Source organism: Leptopilina heterotoma, unplaced genomic scaffold (genome assembly GCF_015476425.1).
Source record: "Leptopilina heterotoma isolate Lh14 unplaced genomic scaffold, ASM1547642v1 Lhet_270, whole genome shotgun sequence".
Taxonomy (NCBI): Eukaryota; Metazoa; Arthropoda; class Insecta; order Hymenoptera; family Figitidae; genus Leptopilina; species Leptopilina heterotoma.
In genome coordinates this window covers 471,085-491,789 of record NW_025110979.1, presented here as the reverse complement: position 1 = coordinate 491,789, position 20,705 = coordinate 471,085, and the positions used below count along the sequence as shown (strand labels likewise).

At 25.4% G+C, this 20,705-nt stretch overlaps 1 protein-coding gene across 3 annotated transcripts in view; it reads right to left on the bottom strand.

The window, feature by feature from the left end:
- LOC122503861 (dachshund homolog 2-like) overlaps window positions 1-20,705 on the bottom strand; it is a 483,446-nt gene that overhangs the window by 122,944 nt on the left and 339,797 nt on the right. For all 3 annotated transcript variants that reach the window (XM_043614607.1, XM_043614609.1, XM_043614608.1), the window contains exon 8: window positions 6,408-6,491. In XM_043614607.1, coding sequence (XP_043470542.1) covers window positions 6,408-6,491 — 84 coding nt within the window. The remainder of the gene's footprint in view (window positions 1-6,407; window positions 6,492-20,705) is intronic.

The window sequence follows — 20,705 nt, the reverse complement described above, 5'->3', positions numbered from 1 at the left end:
CTATATTGCTTTTAATATTCAATTATAATCTAAAATTTTAAATGAAATTCATTTTTATGAAATGAAAATCAATTTTTATTAGAAAATTCTACGATAATTCAATTATTTAAATGTAAAATTAAATAATTTATTGAATAATTGAATGTTTCTCAAAATTCAATTCTCATAAAGAATTTTAGTAACAAATTTTTAAATAATTGAATTCTTTTGTCGAATTTTATTTAAAACTTGCATGAACATAATATCACTTTTTTTTAAGGAATTCAATTATAATTGTATGAAAAATAATTGAAACGCTGCGATGAGTTTTAATAATAGTAAAAATAATTGAATCCTTAAGAAGAATTTTATTACTCTTGAAAATAATTGAATTACTGCAATAATTTGTGACTTCTCTAAAATTAAATTTTTTTCTAGTGTTTGTAACTAAAATTCTTCAATAAATCCATTATTTTTAATAATTTTTAAAAAAGTTCTTTGAGAATTTTCAAATTCATTCGTTTACAATTCAATTTTACAAAATTTCAATTATTCGGAAAGTCTGCAATTAAATATTTAATGAAAAATAAAAACTTAAAATAATTTCAATAAAAATCCTATTAAACTTTTAAAAAGAATTAATTCTACAGAATATTGTTTGTCAAAAATATGAAAAATTAAGAATTTCAATGATTTTAATTTGAAACTTTTTCAAAAATTTAATTATTTCTAAAAATCCACGTTATGTTTTTAATATTTAATTATAATGTAAATTTTTAACTGAAATTCATTTTTAAAACCATTTTTATAAGTAAATTCTACGAGAATTCAATTATTTGAATACAAAAATAAATAATTTATTAATTTCATGTTTCTTGAAATTAAATTCTCATAAAAAATGTTATCAACAAATTTTTTAAATCATGAAATTCTTTGGACGAATTTTAATAAAATTTTGAAGAATAATTACATTTTTCGAGGAATTCGATTAAAATTGCATTAAAAATAATTATAATTAAGCAATGAGTTTTATTATTTATGAAAATAATTGAATTTCTAAAAGAATTTTATTGTTTTCAAAAATAATTGATTCCCTGTAAAAAAGTTATTATTTTTGAAAATAATTGAATTATTGCGAAGAAATTTTAAAAAAAAATTTGTAAATAATTGAATTCCTGTAAAAAATTTTATTATTTATGAAAATAATTGAATGTTTGCGTAGAATTTTATTCAAATTTTTTTTAATAATGGAATTCTTTTGGAAAATGTTATTGAAAAAGTAGGTATTAAAAATCATTGAATTTTAGAAAACTTTTGAAAATAATTGAAATTTCAATTATTTTCAAAAGTTTTCTAAAATTAATTTTGACAAGAATTTGATTAAAATTTTGTAAAATAATTGAATATCAGAGAAGAATTTTATTATTTATAAAGAGAATTGAAATTTTGACGAGAATTTTTAAAAAATTTTTGAACACAATTGAATTTAGTAAATATGTTACAAAGTTAGTTAGTATGTAAGTTAGTAACTAAGTTAGTAATTAACTTACTAAGTTACTATTCTCCCTGGAGAAGCTAAATTCGTTGATTTTTTATAAATCGTTGACTTTGGTGTTGCAGATTATTTTAATCAATTCTGGCGTTATTTTAACACCTCACGTTTTACTGTGAATAAATTGTAATTAAAATTAAAATAAATTGTAATTAAAATTAAAATTATAATTTAATAAAAATACAGACACAGTGTCAGTTACTTCAATGCAACCGCAATAATAAAACAAACGATTTGAAACATTTACAATTTGCATCAATTTTTTTCCCTCCTCTCTCTCTCTCTCTCTTTTTTTATTCTGAGAATTCAGTGAATTGTCAACGATTGGTTATAGACAAAAGGTTTTAGTGAACTGAGTGGAAAAAACGACTCCCAGGCCCTTGTGGTAACACGAGACTGGGACAACAGCGGTCCATTAGTCAACCAGCTCTGTGTCAATACATAAATATGACGGCTAGCTACTGAACGCGACACTCACCCTGCTTGCTACAACTTCACTCATCCATGTCAACTATATTACACACGTCGATATCGCATACATACGAATTCAGAAAAACTCCTCTCGTATTGTCATCTATCTGGGACTTTATCTTTAAGCAGTCCGTGTTCTATACATAAATCCATCTCTCGCCAGTTATCACTGACAATAAGATGAATGGAAAACGCGTTCCCGATGAATGTAAGCAAACCATTTCTCTTCTTCGGTTACACGACAAAAAAAAAGGAGATAATAAGAATCCCCATCAGAGAGAAATATGAATCCTTAGAAAGTAAATATCATAATATCTGTGTGGAAATTTTGGGCTTACAAATTCGGAGCTGAATTGATAATTTCCGAAAAGATTCTCTCGGCTGTTGTGTTCGGACATTCCAGGGAATTTTTTATAATTTTACTTTGACTTTCGTTTCGATTTTGACTTTTATTTTCACTTTGACATTTACTCTCACTTTGACTATCGCTTCAATTTTGACTTTGACTTTCACTTTTGCTTCGATTTTTACTTTCATTTTCACTTTGACATTTACTCTCACTTTGACTATCGCTTCAATTTTGACTTTGACTTTGACTTTTGCTTCAATTTTGACTTTGACTTTCATTTACACTTTGACTCTCGCTTCGATTTTGACTTTTACTTTCATTTTGACTTTGACTATTTCATTTACTCTCACTTTGACTATCGCTTCGATTTTGACTTTCACTTTCACTTTGACTTTCGCTCAGTCAGTTTTTTTAAAAAAGAAATGGTCCGTAAAGTCCGTAATTCGATTAAAAATGATGAAAAGTTCATAAATTGCACGATATAATTTGAATAATTTTAGAGAAATTAAAACTGATTGCAGAATATCAATTATGTTCGGAAATTTTTAAAAATTCTCACCTAAATTACAATTATCATTAGAAATAATTAAATTCTTTTCCAAAAATCAATTATTTTCAAAAATTTTAATTGAATTTTCCAAAAGAATTAAATTATTAAAAAAAAAATTTAATAAAATTCTGCCCAAAACTTTAATTACTTTCATAAAATAATAGGAATTCAAAAATTTACAAATTTTTTTTATAAATTTCTTCGCAATCATTCAATTATTTTAAAAAATAATAAAATTTTTATAGGGATTTCATTATTTTTCGTAAATAATAAAATTTTTTTTTAAGAATTCAATTATTTTCATAAATAATAAAACTCATTGCAGAATTTCAATTATTCTTAATACAATTTTAATCAAATTCCTCAAAAATCCAATTATGTTCAAAAATTAATAAAAAATTCTCGTCAAAATTTCAATTATCAATTATCTTCAAAAATAATTAAATTCTTTTCCAAAATTCAATTCTTTAAAAAAAAATGTAATAAAATCACGCACAAACCTTTAATTATTTTCAGAAAATAATAAAAATTTCACAGAAAATTCCATTATTTACAAATTTTTTTATACATTTCTTCGCAATCATTCAATTATTTTATAAAATAATATAATTTATACAGGGATTCAATTATTTTCGTAAATAATGAAATTTATTGCAGAATTTCAATTATTCTTAATACAATTTTAATCGAATTCCTCAAAAATTCAATTATGTTCAAAAATTTAAAAAAATTCTTGTCAAAATTTCAATTATCTTAAAGAAAATTAAATTCTTCTCCAAAATTCAATTATTTTCAAAAATTTTAATAAAATTTTCTAAAAGAATTCAATTATTTATATTATATTATTATTTTGTTTGAAATTATTTGAAGTTTTATTTTCTAATATATATTTATAATTAAAGAATTTACGAATAATTGAAATTTTGTAAAATTGAATGTTGTAAATAAATGGATTTGAAAAATTCTCAAAGAACTTTTTCAAAAATTATTAAAAATAATGCATTTCTAGAAAAATTTTAGTTAAAAACACAAAAAAAAAATTTAATTTTAGAAAAGTTACATTTCTATTGCAGAAATTCAATTATTTTCAAGAGTAATAATATTCTTAGGAAAAATTAAATATTATTCAAAGATAATAAAATTCTTCTTTGGGATTCAATTATTTTTACAAATAATAAAACTAATCGCAGAATTTCAATTATTTTTAATACAATTTTAATCGAATTTCTCGAAAAATGTAACTATTCTTAAAAATTTTATTACAATTCCTCAAAATAATTCAATTATTTAAAAATTTCTTGATAAAATTCTTTATGGGAATTGGGAATTGAATTTTAAGAAATATGGCAATTATTGAATAAGTTATTTTTTTTGTATTTGAATAATTGAATTCTAATAGAATTTTCTAATAAAAATTGATTTAAAAATTAATTTTAGTTTAAATTTTAGATAATAATTGAATATATAAAGCTATTTAGCGAGAATTTTTAGAAATAATTGAATTTTGAAATTCATTTTTTTAAAAAAGTTTAATTGCATTTTTTTATATTATTTTAAGCTTTTATTTTCTAATATTTATTTAATTGGGGAATTTACGAATAATTGAAATTTCGTAAAATTGAATATTGTAAATAAATGGATTTGAAAAATTGTCAAAGAACTTTTTTGAAAATTGTTAAAAATAATCGATTTAAAGAAGAATTTTAGTTGAAAATTCTTAATAATAGTAATTGAATTGATAATGATTTTATCACTCGGTCATCTTTAATTATTATAAAACATGAAGAAATCGATTACTCCGAGTCGAAGACTCGGAGTTATCGATATCTTTGTGTTTTATAGTTATGAAAATTTCTCTGAATATTTAATTATTTGAAGATTTTCAAATCTTATCCCTAAAATTGAAGTTTAATAAATAAAACTATTGGATTAGAAATTCAAACTTGGAATTTATTATTCTATTTATTCACGTGGAAAAGTTTAATTATAAATTAAAAAGTTTAACCAAGAGATAATTTCTTTGAAATTAATTGAAGAAATTGGATTTTTTTTTTTATTTTTATTCCGTGGAAGATCGTGAAGGATCTTTATTCACGAAGAAAAATAATTCCTGAGAAGAGTATATAGTAATTTTGTTGAAATTTATTCTTCTTTTTAAATAAGGAATACACTTTTATTTCAATTGAAATATAAATTAAATTATTTTGTAATAATATAAACATTAATATTTTCCAATTAATAAATTTCGTACACTGTAAAAAAAGGGAGTAAAATTTTAACTCCCCAGGGGATTCTATAAAAGTCGCACCCATTGGAGAGTTAATGCCAGGAGAGTTAAATAAAGAGAGTTAGAATTTAACACCCAAGTGCTAACTCCCCATGGAAAAAATAACTCGCGCGGGTGTTGAATGAAGGGAGTTAGAAATTAACTCTCTTTTGGAGTTGATTTTTAACTCGAAAAATTTCACTCCCAACTCCCGAGTCCGTTAACTCCCTAAATTTTTTACAGTGTAGGCAATTTCGATTTTTTTTGTCACAAACTGAAATCAATTATATTTTTCATTTAAATTAATTGAAATTAGTTGAAATTAATATTTTTAGTTGCCTTATGTTTTTATAACAAATTAATTAATTCTTTTTCTTTTTTCACATTCGATTGTGATAACAAATTTATTTTTATTTATATTTTTATATTTGTGATAACAAAAATATACATTAAAGGCAAAAGTATATGTATATGTGCCCATTGAGCAGTTTTGGAACAGCACTAATCGTAAATTTAAGCAGACTATAATATAATATTGTCGAAGGGCGGAGGGGTTGAAACTATCGATAGTTTTCGCGAGGCTATCTGCAGTAGACAGCAAAGTCATCAACTATCGTTCTATTGTTCCTGTGATATTCTCTTCGCCAGCAGGAGAAAAAAAAAAAAGACTAGAAATCCAATTAAAACTTTTCGAATTTAAAGACATGTTCGATGGCTGATGCAAGAAAGTAAGGGAATACCACGTGACGTAAGAAGATAGAGAGGTCGTGGTCAAAGGAACCGAGCTATAAACGTGAGAGGACTATTCTATTACGAACTGACATCCGATCCAAACTTGGTTGAGCGATCACAACCTTTGGCTTGGTCTGCGTCTTCCTGCCATTACGCGAAGGAACGTATAAGGTTGAAGAACAAGAAGCAGGTATTAGTAGTGTGGGGGGGGGGGAAATATAGGACCCCCAACATAGAATAATAGGATACGCAGGATAGGATAGGATGAGCACACAGACTTTATAGCGTAGTGTCTCTACGGCTTCTTGATTTATTATCAAGTTAACCCTTTGGTTCGAAACTTCCCCGAGACATTCGATACACGTCCACCTATTATTATATCGCGAATCGACCTTCTATGCCTACGCATATCGTCACGCAATGTAACCCCCAGTTTTTTTTTTTTTTTTTTTTTTAAATTGCTTTTGATTTACGCTAGAATAAAAATATTTGTTGCAAAAACACTCACCTCGAACTTTCTGCTCGTCTTGGAGTTGTCGCTCTAGACTGTCCTTCACTTGCCTCTCTCGTAACACGTCCATTTGCAATTCAGCTGAAAAAAAGAATATAATTTTTTAATATTAAATTAGATTCATTTGGGAATTGAATCATTTTCAAGATGGGGTTAAAATTTAAAATTTATTAAAATTCTGCTTTACTAATTCTGTTTTTAAATAAGGACCATTGTTAGGTCCAGGCACCCAGGGCTGATATCGAAGCATTAGCCCTGGGTGCCTTATAGAATCTAGACGCACCCAAGGCTAATATTCATACATTGCTCTTACTTTCTAGAATTAGTAAAAATATTTACTAATTTGAATTAGTGACTAAATTTTTTCTTTTAAATTAGTAAATTTTACTACTAAATAGTAATTTCTTTTACTAATTTATTAGTAAAATTGACTAATTCATATATGCAAACAGTCAATCACTAATTCAAATTAGTAAAAAATTTTACTAATTCAAATTTGGAGAGTGGGTTTTGGATAAAATCCAGGCAAATACAGGGTTGCCACAGGTCAGGGAAATCAGGGAAAAGTCAGAGATTATTATTAAAAGTACTGGAAAAAATTAAGTTTCTAGAATTCTTCAGAAAATTTTAAATTTTGGTGTATTTTTTGTTTTCCTTATAAACTATGAAGTTACCACGAACTCTAATTAAAAACCTTCAACTTTTTTCTATTTTTGCAAAGAATAAATTTTTAACATTATTTAACTATATTTCCAAAGTTTCAACTCAATTATGTTCATAAATAACAAAATTCTTCACTAAAATTCTATTATTTTTTAGGAATTTTAATAAAATTCTTTGCAAAATTTCAATTATTTTCATAACTAACAATATTCATAACAAGAATTCAATAATTTTTAAAAGTAATAAAATTCTTCGTAGAATTTTAAATATTTTTAAAAATTTTAACGAATATCTCGTCAAGAATTCAATTTTCTTTATAAATAGCAAAATTTTTCACTAAAAATTCAATTATTTTCAAAAATTGATATGAAATTCTTTGAAAAATTGTAATTATTTTCATAACTAACAATATTCATCACAAGAACTCAATTATTTTCAAAAGTAATAAAATTCTTCGTAGAATTTTAATTATTTTTAAAAATTTTAACGAATATCTCGTCAAGAATTCAATTTTCTTTATAAATAGCAAAATTTTTCAACAAAAATTTAACTATTTTCAAAAATTTATATGAAATTCTTTGCAAAATTCAATTATTTTCATAACTAACAATATTTATCTTAAGAATTCAATTATTTTTAAAAGTAATAAAATTTTTCACCAAAAATTCAATTATTTTCAAAAATTTTAACGAATATCTCGTCAGGAATTCAATTTCTTTTATAAACAGCAAAATTTTTCGCCAAAAATTCAATTATTTTTAAAAATTTATATATGAAATTCTTTGAAAAATTTCAATTATTTTCAAAAATTCTTTGCAATTTAATGATTTTCAATATTTACTATTTTCATAAAATTTAACCCAAAATTAAATTGTTGAAAAAAAATTTTTGATACAATTCTACATAAACATTTAATTATTTTCATAAAGAATTTTAGGAATTGAATTACTTTCATCGCAGAATTTCAAATATTTTTAATACAATTTTAAATTAATTCATCGAAAAATGCAATTATTGTTAAAAATTTTATTGAAACTCAACGAAAGAATTCAATTTTAAGAAACATTCAATTATTCAATAAAATAATAAAATTCATTGCAAGAATTCAATTATTTTCATGAATAACTTTTAATTCGTTTAATTTCTGCAAAAGAATTCAATTATTTTGGAAAACAACAAAATTCTTCTTATAAAATCAATTATTTTAAGGAATTTTAATAAAATTCTTTTTCAAAATTCAATTATTTTGATAAATATCAAAGTTTAATACAAAAATTCAATTTTATTGAAAAGTAATATAATACTTTGCAAAAATTAAATGATTTACAAAATTTTTGAAAAATTCTCGTAAAGAATTAAGTTATTTTTGTAAATAGGCAGCGAAATTCTTCTCAAGAAGTCAATTATTTTCAAAAATTGCAATAAAATTCTTGGCAAAATTTCAATTATTTAAACAAAATTTAATAAAATTCTTCGCATGAATGCAATTATTTTTAAAAATTTAAATAAAATTCTCCAAATTTAATTTGAAGATTTTTAATTGTTTTCATATATTATTTATTCATTTATTATTCATATCAAATTTTGAATATATTTTTTAGATAGACTCCTTGAAGAGGAAATCATTTAGATTTCGAAAAAAGAAGTTATTGATGTTACCGAATAATTTGTCTTTTGATGAAATTTGTAAATAAATGTAATAGAAATTTTTTTGAGTATCTAATCATTTTTAGAGTGAATCAGAATATTTTTTAGGGTCAGGAAAAATATTTGGATTTTGGAAAAATTTATCAATTTTTGAATTTGTTAAAACCTATTAAAAACCACTACAAAGTGGTTGAAAACCATCCGAAAAATTTTATGGCATATTGAACTTAGCAATGAAGTGTAAATTGTGAAAAGGAATAAAAAAAAGGTACATTTTTAAAGAATTGTAAAAAAAAAATTATACTGATTAGAAAAGTTATCAGTGTTAAAATAGTTATTTTAAAATTTTATTAAATTTTAATTAATTTAAAATTTATTAAAAGTTATTTCAATGATTGAAAAACTGTTGTATTGCAGGGTTGCCACAGGTCAGGGAAGTCAGGGAAATCAGGGAAAAGTCAGGGAAAGTAAAATTGGTCAGGGAAAAGTCAGGGATTTTTACTAAAAATACTGGAAAAAATTGAATTTTTAAAATTCATGAGAAAACTTTGAATTTTTTTCCTTTTTGCTTCGTAAATTATGAAATTTTCTCGAATTTTAATACAAAACCTTCAATTTCTGACAATAATTTTTTTTTAAATAACTTAATTTTTCAAAAACTATTTATAAAATTATGACTTACAAATTATTTTATAAATAATTTTTACAATTTTCATAAATACTAGATTGATAGAAGAATTTCAGTTAAAAATACTAAAAAAAAATTTGATTTTGGAAAAGTTACAAATGATTACAGAAATTCAATTATTTTTAAAAGTTACAAACATTCTTCGCAAAATTTCAATTATGTTCAAAAATAAAAAAAAAATTCTCGTCAAAATTTCAATTATCTTTATAAATAATAAAATTCTTCATCGAAATTCAATTATTTTTTAAAATTTTATTAAAATTCTTGTTAAAATTCCACAGGAATTCAATTATTCAATATTTAATAAATTTCTTTGAAATAATTCAATTATTTTCATAAGTAATAAAATTTTCACAGGAATTCAATTATTTAAAAATTAAAATACAAAATTTCATAAAATTTTTCGAAAAATATCAATTATATAAAAAGATTTTTATAAAATATTTTCAATGAATTCAATTATTTTTATAAATAATAAAATTCTTCACCGAAATTCAATTACTTTTATAAACTTGAATAAAATTCGTTGTAAGAATTCAATTATTTATATAAACTTGAATAAAATTCGTTGGAAGAATTAAATTATTTTCAAAATAATAAAATTCTTAGCAGAAATTCAATTATGTTCAAAAATTAAAAAAGAAATATTGTCAAAATTTCAATTATCTTTATAAATAATAAAATTCTTCATCGAAATTCAATTATTTTTTAAAATTTTAATAAAATTCATGTTAAAATTCCAAAGGAATTCAATTATTCAATTTTTTTAATAAATCAATTAAAAATAATTCCATTATTATATAAAATTCTTTATGAGAATTCAATTTTAACAAACATTCAATTAATTCAATAAATTATTTATTTTTTAATTTAAATAATTGAATTTTTTTTAGAATTTTCTAATAAAAGTTGATTTAAAAATGAATAAACGAATAATCGATTTATTATTATTTATAAAAATAATTGAATTATTGCAACGAATTTTATTACATTTTTTTTTTAATAATTGAATTTTTTTGTGAAATTGTACTTCTTGTAAAAATAATTGAATTCTTGTGAAGGATTTTTTTAGGATTTTTGTAAATAATTAACTTATTTTAAAAAATTTTATGGCAATTTAAATTATTACAAAACATGAAGAAGACGATCACTCCGGAGTGATCGTCTTCTTCATGTTTTGTAATAATATTCTTATAAGTTGTTGAATTTCAAAAAGGTTTAAATTTGAATATTTTGAAGAATTTTAATTCCTACAGAAAAATAATAATGATTAAATATTTATTTAAGAAAGAAGTTATTGATGTTTTTAAATAATTTTACAATTAAAGAAGTTTGTAAATAAATGTAATAGAACATTTTTTTTGAGTATCTAATAATTTTTAGAGTGAATCAGAATATTCTTTAGGGTCAGGGAAAAAGTGAAATTTTTTTTTGGAAATCAGGGAAAAGTCAGGGAAAAATAAAATTAAATATTTGTGGCAACCCTGTGTTGGTAAAGAAACTGTAAAAAATGTAAATTTTGAGCCCTTCTGTTTTAGCTAGTAAGAAAAATAGAATAGAAAAGTAATAAAGTAGGAAAAATTAGAATAATATTTTTTTTTTTTTGAGAAATAAAGAGAACGTGATTCAAATTGAATGAATAGCCTTGGGGCGTGTTTGTTGGAACTGGCGTTCTCTAGATGACGATCGTCAATAAAGTTCAATTATCCCCGGAAACGAGGTGTATATATATATATATATATATAGAAAGAGGTATACATCGAAAGAGAGATGATAATCTAAACGATCGCAAAGTGGGCTGCAGAAACGCGCACAAAATTGGCAATAACAGGATATTCACCAGGGCCCAGCGCGAACTTCCTATTCTGGTTAGCATTCAAATTGAATCTTCGTGGCGGGCAGTCGTGAAGAGTTACCGTCGTTAATGGACCTCGCAAACGCTCTGAAATTGCTAGCAGACGCCTCAAACTCTAATCTCCCTCGAAAACCAACTGATAACATACCAAAAATTTCTAAATATTTCCTACAATCTATTTATAATCTTTACATACTCGATCTTATATATACTTTATATTTTACTCGATCACCTTTTCTTTCCTTTCAATCAATGAAACTAAATAATTTTCTTTTTTCCACTTTGTTTTCTCTGTAAACATCAAAGGGATATTAAGCGTTGAATAAATACTTACTGTGCGCTTTTGTGGCCAGTAATAAAAAATAAAGCCAACATCGAACTGAAAACGGTTCGAGTTTATAATTGACTATTAAAAATTTCAAGCGTAGCATGACGGGACAGAATTGGTATGCTGTCTCTTCTATATAGGGCCTAATTTGTTCTCCCTTTCGATTACCCCATTCCATACATAAAAGAGAGAAAAAAAAAAAAAAAAAAACAGAATTAGTCCGCCTGATTTAAAAACAGGATTGAAACGACGTTATCGTGCACAACTGCCTGCCTGCGAAATGATTTTCGCAGAAAATGCGAAATGAGATGGAATGCAGATCGAAGATGGGTGCAATATACACGTCCTTGAACAAAAGGCCAATATTGAAGGCGAAGGTCGACACAGGCGTATATAGAACGTCTTCTATTCAATGCTGGACTAACGACCCTCTTGACGAGATTCGAAATGGCTAATTTAGCGTGGTGGCTCCCTGGAGATGTAACAAGAGGGTAGTGGAGGATAACCGAGACGCGAGTAAGAAAAGGAGAAATGAAAAGCATAAGAACGAGGAGGAAGGAGGAGGAAAGGGACGATTTACGCGCGTAAGGGATCTTCATGTCTTAATATAATTCTATTAGAGGTAACTATGCACGCTCTGGTCTGCCCATCGCTGTTGAATTTAATCACGGAACCAGTGAGGCGTACGATATTCCACTGTCTCTCCCACTCTTATTGCCGAATTAACCTGACCTCAGCTACCTGATTCCACGAACATGATACGCCTTCATTTATTATAAGTGCAGTTTCGTAGAACATGCATGTATGATTGCCGTTTGATGAGAGCAAGTATATGGTACGCTAGAGACAAGTGAAAATTACAATATCTTATATCCTCCCTCGGTTGAATAGATTCTGTTAAGAAAGCAGGAGAAAATAGAGGAGGAACATAAAGTTTAATAGCTAACGTGTTTTTCACTATAGAAAAAGATCTTCGTTACTTCTAAAAAATATTTTCACTACATAATTTTTTCTTAATTGCTTTTTGTTACAAAACGCTGACCGGTCTTTTTACAAATGAAAACGCCACAAACTGATTTGTTTAAATTTTTTTTTCTTTTTATACTTGACGCAACATCTCTCTTTAGGTATATGAGTCCGATATCGCAAAAACATTCCAAAGTTACCTTTCTTTTTCAGGTATGCCACAAGTCAGGGAAGTCAGGGAAATCAGAATTGGTCAGGAAAATCAGGAAAAAGTCAGGGATTTTTATTAAAAGTACTGAAAAAAATTTAAGATTTAGAATTTATAAGAAAATTCTGAATTATGGTGTCTTTTTTGTTTGCCTCACAAACTATGAAATTGACAAGAATTTTAATACAAAACTTTCAATTTTTTCTGTTTCTGACAATAATTTCTTTTTTAATAACTTAATTCTTCAACAACTATCATAAAATTATTACTTAGAAAGTATTTAGGTAATGAATAATTTTACTTTAAAATTAAGTACATTTCAAAAGAGTTGCGTTTAAAATCTGCATAAATCGATGAACTTCAAAGGCTTCAATATGAAATTTTTCAAAAATTTCAATTTTTAATCAATTTAAATAGAAATTTTAAGAACAATTACTGATTACAGAAATTCAATTATTTTCAAAAATTTATAAACATTCTCGTCGAAAATTCAATTATTTTTATAAATAAAATACAATTCTCCTCCGAAATTCAATTATTTTCGTAAAAAATTTAATAAAATTCTTGTCAAAATTTCAATTATTTTCAAAAAATTTCAATTATTTTTAATATCTACTATTTTAATAAAATTTTCCAAAAGAATTCAATTATTTAAACGAAATTTTAATAAAAATTTCCCAGGAATTCAATTACTTTTCAATTTTTTTTTACAAATTTCTTCGCACCAATTCAATTATTTTTAATTTTTTAATGAAGTTTATCGAAAGAATTCAAATACATTCAAAGAATAGAAAAAATAGTTCTGAGAAATTCAATTATTTCGAAAAATTTAAATAAAATTCTTTTGAAAATTCTATTATTTTTTAAAAAAATTTTGACAAAATTCTTTACAAGATTTAGTTAATAAAATTGCAATATTAATAAAATTTTCCTATTCAATTCAATTATTTTCAATACAATTATTCTTAAGAATTGAATTATTTTTACAAATAATACATTTTTTTTATGGTAATTCAAGTATTTGAAAAAAATTTGAATAAAATTCTTCGTAAGAAATCAATAATTTTCATAAATAATAAAATTTTTCTCGAGAATTCAATTATTTAAAAAATTTTGATAAATTACTTTATAAATTTGAAAAATTATAATAAAATTGACTATAGAATACAATTATTTTCGTAAAATATAACATTCCTTATAGGAATTACAATTTTACTGTTTAAAAATGTTTGTAAAGATCTTCGAAACAATTCAATTATTTTCTTAAAAAATAAAATTCTTCGAAGCAATTCAATTATTTAAGAAATTTTAATTAAATTCTTTCCAAGAATTCAATTTTTTTCAAAAATAAAACTTTTTCACAAGAATTCAATTATTTAAAAAAAAATTTAATCAAATTCTTCCTCAGATTTTAATATGTTATAAAAAATTCTGAGAAATTCAATTATTTAAAAAATTTGAATAAAATTCTTCACAAGAAATCAATTAATATCATAAATAATAATATTTTTCTCCGGAATTTAATTATTTAAAATTTTTTTAATGAAATTTGGTGCAAGAATTAAATTACTTTTATAAATAAAAATATTTATAGCAAAGTTTCAATTATTTTTTTTATGTACAATTTTACATAAACTGATAGAAAATTGCATTTATTCTTTATATATTTTTTTTAAATCGCCGAAGGAATTCAATTATTTTTAGAATTTTTTTTATAAATTTCTTTAAAAAAATTCAATTTTAAGAAATATTTAATTATTTAATTTATCTTTGTATTTAAATAATTGAATTCTCAAAAAATTTTCCAATAAAAATTGATTAAAAATGAATTTGATTTAAAATTTAAAATTATAATTGAATAGGTATTAAAAGCATAATTTCCGAATAATGGATAAAATTTTTATAAAATTGAATTGCAAACAAAAGAATTTTAAAATTTTAAAAATAGTTTTATCAAAATTATTAAAAATACATAAATTTAAAGAAGAATTTTAGGTAAAAAATAAATTATTTTATTTTAGTTAACAATTTTTGAAAATAATAATTGAATTGAAATAATGAAAATAATTTTGAAGAAGTACAATATTCTTATAATATAAAATAATGATTTTATCAGTCAGTCATTTTTAATTATTATAAAACATGAAGACATTGATTGCTCCGAGTCTTCGACTCGGAGTGATCGATTTCTTTATGTTTTATAACAATTTTTTTTATAAGTTGTTTAATTTCAGAAAGTTTGGATTTGAAATCCTTAATTCTTATAGAAAAATAATAATGATTTATTTAAAAATGTCAGGGAGAAAGTTAAAATTTTGTCTGAAAATCAGGGAAAAGTCAGGGAGAAACAAAATTAAATTTTCGTAGCAATCCTGTTTTTATAAAATTTTTAAACCAATTAATGATGTTAATGATTGTTTGAATTTACAAACCGACATAAATTCTTTCTTTGATTGGTATAAAAATAATATGTTAGAGGCTCTTTTCTTTAACTATCAACAAAACTGGTTCTTTTATTTGAGAACAAAATTTATTCTCCATCCCCGAGACGAAAACAATTTTCACACCTATTCAATTGAAGTGTAATGTATTTTGTTTACAGATTAATCAACTTTAATTTGCAACCGGAGGAATATTAAAGACAGTAATTACCCCCATTGGCATGAAAATGAGAATTTTGTCGCCAGAGAAAGAAAATGAAATCAATTATGCAATCGTGGATGGATATAACAAAAAAAGGATGGGGAAAGCAAAGAAGAAAAATTAAAAAAAAAAAAAAAAAAAAAAAAGAAGACGAAGAAGAAGTGAAAATGTGCACATTGAAATTAGAGTGCGGGATCGTTAGGATTAAAATTGCAGGAATTAATATCAGACAACGTTATATGTTTAATATTACCTTGAAAAAGCTGTTGAAAATAATTCTTAATTCTTAAACGATGCACCGTTATGGCACCCAATGGGGTTCATTTTCTCGAAACGATGCCATGTCTTTCTTATTTCAATTAGATGAACCCTAATCGTGTCTCGCACCATAAAGCGCGTGTAATATTGTGACTCTCGCTCGTTTATTGCTTTAAAGGTGCCATCTTCAAAATCGATTATCGAATCGTTTCAATCCTCTTTAGGAATCCTGTTTGAATTTATTAGTCGTTAAGACAACATTAGAGACGATTGAAAATTTACATGGTAATTTCATATGGCCTATCGAGTGAATTTAAATTCATTCTTTATCGCTTCGACATTATTTCTTTTTTCTTTTTCGAAAATTGACTACTGTTTATATGCTTTTTTATTCTTTAATAATTTATTTTTATATTTGTTGATTACGACGCCGATGTCAGATTTTCAAAATTCAAAAAGGTGGATTCAATATGGCGGGTGGATTTTTAGAAAATTAACAAAAACGCTCGAGGGTTTTTGGGGTCGCTGATTAGGAATCTGACATCAGATCTTCAAAATTCAAAATGGCGGATCCAATATGGCGGACGAATTTCTAAAAACTGGACGTATTTGCTCTAAACTTGTCACTCAGGGGTTTTTGGGGTCGCTAATTACGAATCTGATATCGGATTTTCAAAATTCAAAATGGCGGACCCAAAATGGCGGACGAGTTTTTAGAAACTTAGCTGTTTCGCCCCAAACTTGTCACTCGGGGGTTTTTGGGGTCGCTGATTACGAATCTGATATCGGATTTTCAAAATTCAAAATGGCGGACCCAATATGGCGGACGAATTTTTAGAAACTTAGCTGTTTCGCCCCAAACTTGTCACTCGGGGGTTTTTGGGGTCGCTGATTACGAATCTGATATCGGATTTTCAAAATTCAAAATGGCGGACCCAATATGGCGGACGAATTTTTAGAAAATTAGCTTTTTCGCCCCAAACTTGTCACTCGGGGGTTTTTGGGTCGCTGACTAAGAATCTGATATTAGATTTTCAAAATTCAAAATGGCGGTCTGAATATGGTGGGCAAAAACTCGGCGAATATACTTTTTTTTAAGTTGCCCTTTATTTAAATGTTTTTTATCTGTCTATAATATTTTTTTCTATATTTACCTTTAGGATTTCTTTATATTTGATTATTATTCAAAAAAATTTGTCCCTTGTCTAAATTTTAATGCAGAATTTCAATAATAATGATGCAATGAAACGCGTGGCAGTGCTACTGAAGCGATTCATGGTTATTGATTAGTGTATGGTGACGGAAGCCGAGGTCTCGGTTATTATATAGCGTTCATGGCCCCAGCGGGCGTGTTCTTCGTATACACACAACAGTCTCAGAGCGGTACATACATATTGGCTAAGATATTCGCATGGCCTGAGGCCACCCTCAGAAACAACAATGTCAACTTACTCCCCCGACTCCCTGCGATCATTTGAATAGTATAATGTAGTTTTCGTGTTCCAAGTAATAGGAGTACCTTAGAATTTTTTTTTTTTTATTCCACGATTTCATCTTTTATCCTACAGTAAAGAAAGTCGTATTCCTGTCAAAAAAAAAAAGAAAGATTGATAATGTTTGAGGTATAAACGATCAGATCCATTAGTTTCGCCAAAAAATGTTGGGGAATATTTCGTCAAACGGAAAATAAACGCATATAAGATTAATTTTAATCTAAAAATTGAATGCTCAATTGAACTGCGGAGATTTAGTGATCAAGATAGCTAATAACTTTGCTTACTAGCGTCATTTAACGATGAAACTTAACTAGTAGCCACATTTAATTATCTTATCGGTACTTGAGATCGACTGTTGTAAGACCTCCGACGATGTGATATAAATCTCCCTTTCTTCGTTACATAATCTTTCGAGATTCATTTTTTTCAAAGAGAAATGAAAAAGAAATGAAAAGAAAATTTAAACAAAATGAAAGCAAAACGAAAACAAAATGAAAACAAAATGAAAACTAATTGATAACCAAATGGAAACTTAATAAAAAAGAATATACAAAAAGATTATTCAGAAAGTATTTATAATCTGAAAAATGTTTATAACTGAAAAGAGAAAATATATTTATATATGAAAGATGTAGGAAAATTGACTAGTATTTATGAATTCAATTTAACGGATGGATCAAGCGCGGTAATAAACCGCGGATAGGAATTAACCGAGGGATTATTTTATAATTTACAGCCGTAGGGATTGCTTCGCGCAGCACCTACTTCTCTTATTTGCATCGTGGCATCCCTGACGACCCGGATCCCTATAGTAATTATTTCGTACGGTATGAATCCTCCTTGGAGATTTTACGGGCATGGACCTAGGGAGCCGTGAGAGGTGTTCTCAACAATGTTGAGCCTAGCACCTGACGTTCATATTTTCACTGCGGGGGAAAAAAAAAACTTTGCGCAAGAAGAAAAAAAAGATGGAAATTTAAATATAGAGAAATCACCCAAAACATAATATATAAATCATACAACTTCACCCACCCCCTCCTTTCTATAACTTGTGGGAACATCAATCACAAAATCTTAATCCCAACTAATCCTAATGTTGTACTATTTGCCTAGGCGAGACTGCCGCTTTCGGGAATATTATTGTTTCTACCCTTGCATATTATAGTTGAATAACGATTAAGTGTACCGGGAAGTTTGTATCCTACCCTCGAGGCATCGTCCTTGGCTGGGCTTTGAATCGTCTACTGCGGTTCGCTTCGCGTCATCTCCGATTTTATTCTACATTCTTTATAAAAAAAAAAAAGATTCGTCTTGCGGGAGAATTCAATTCAAATAAATAAATATTTTTTTGGTAAAGTTAAAATTGATAAATGTATTCCAAACTAGAATTTTAATTATAAATAAATGTTTTAAGCTTTCCAGGGAATTGAAAACTAAATGCGAAAATCATTTTGACGAATTTCACCTCTTTATTAAATGTAAAGCCCTTTTTGAAACCAGAAGTGACAATTTTTAAGTAAAATCTTATACGTTTTTAAAAATTCTTCCGACATATTTGATCCGCCATTTTGAATTTTGAAAATCCGATGGTCCGATGACAGAATCATAATGAACAACCACGAAAACCCCCGAGCAGCAAGTTTCCAGCTGTTGCGTTTTTTTAATTATGTTTTAAATATTCTTCCGCCATATTGTATCCGCCATTTTGAATTTTGCAATTCTGAGAAGTTTTCGAATAGTGGAAAATTTACCAGTTTCAGAAACTAAAAATGACAATGGTTCAGAGACCCCAAAAACCTCAAGAAGAAAGTTTTAACAGAATCCCCTCGATTGTTGAAAATTGAGCCGCCATATTGGATCCACCATTTTGAATTTTGAAAATCTGAAATGAAATTTGTGTTCAGAGATTCCAAAAAAGCACTAGAAAAAAATTTTCATCCTAATGAAGGCTTCGCTCATAAATAAAAAAATTTTTATAAGAATGATTTTTATAAAATTCTTCGCAGGAATTCGAATTATTTTTTTTAAAATTAATATTAATCGTTGCAAGAATTACATTATTTTCATAAATATTAAAACTCATCGCACGATTTCAATTATTTTTAATACAATTTTAAATGAATTCCGCAAAAAATGTAAGTAATTTAAAATTTAATTCTTAAAAATTTTATTAAAATTTAATTCCTGTAAAGAATTTTATTATTTTTGAAAATAATTGAATTCCGGTATCGAATTTTATTACATTTCTTTTAAATAATTGAATTCTATTGAGAATTTTTATTAAAATAGTAATAAAATAAAAAAAATAAAAATAATTACATTTTTCGATAAATTTATTTTAAACTGTATTAAAAATAATTGAAATACTGCGAAGAATTTTATTATTTATGAAAATAATTAAATTCTTGCAACGAATTTTATTAAATTTTTTAAAAATAATTTAAATCCTGTAAAGAATTTTATTATTTATGAAAGTAATTGAATTCATGTGGAAAATTTTCTAACTTGTAAAAATAATTGAATTCCTGCAACGAATTTTATTAAAATTTTTGTAAATAATTTAATTTTTTTTTAAATTTTATGAAAATTTAGATTTTTATAGAATATGAAAACATTGGATTATTTTCATAAGTAAAAATATTTTCACAGGAATTTGTTTCTTAGAGTGTAATAATTATTTTCAATTAATTTTCAATTCATTTTTAATTACATTTCTTGAATGAATTTAATTATAATAAAAAATTTTGATGCAATTCTTCGTAAAAATTCAATTATTATAAAGAATGTTGATAAAGTTCTTTATAAGAATTCAAATTTAAGAAATATTCAATTATTCAATAGAGTATTTATTTTTCTGTTTAAATAATTGAATTATTCTCGTAGAACTTTCTAATAATAATAATTGATTTAGAATTGAATAAAATAAAATGATTAAAGTTTTGAATAATGATATTTATAAATTTCAACAAAAAAATGATTGCATTTTGAAAGAATTACTTTTATAATTTTTAGAAAGACGTTAAATTATAAAAAAATTGAGTCGTCAAGTTTGACTTGAAGTGCAAAATTCAAAATGTCTGTTTAAATATGGCGGGAAAAAATTTAACAACTCTATGGATTCGCTTGAATATTATTATTCGAAGAATTTGATATCAGATTTTCAATAATAAAAATGGCGGATTCAATATGTCATGTAAATTTTTTCGGGGTCGCTGATTACGAATCTGACTTTAGATTTTCAAAATTCAAAATGGCGATTCCAATATGGCGGACGAATTTTGAAAAACTCGACTTATTTGCTCGAAACTTGTCACTCGGGGGTTGTTGGGGTCGCTGATTACGAATATGGTATCAGATTTTCAAAATTCAAAATGGCGGTTCCAATATGGCAGGCGAATTTCTAAGAAGTCGACGTATTCGCTCGAAACTTGTCACTCAGGGGTTTTTGGGGTTGCTGGTTAAGAATCTGATATCGGATTTTCAAAATTTAAAATGGCGGACCCAATATGGCGGACAAATTTCTAAAAAGTCGACCTATTGGCT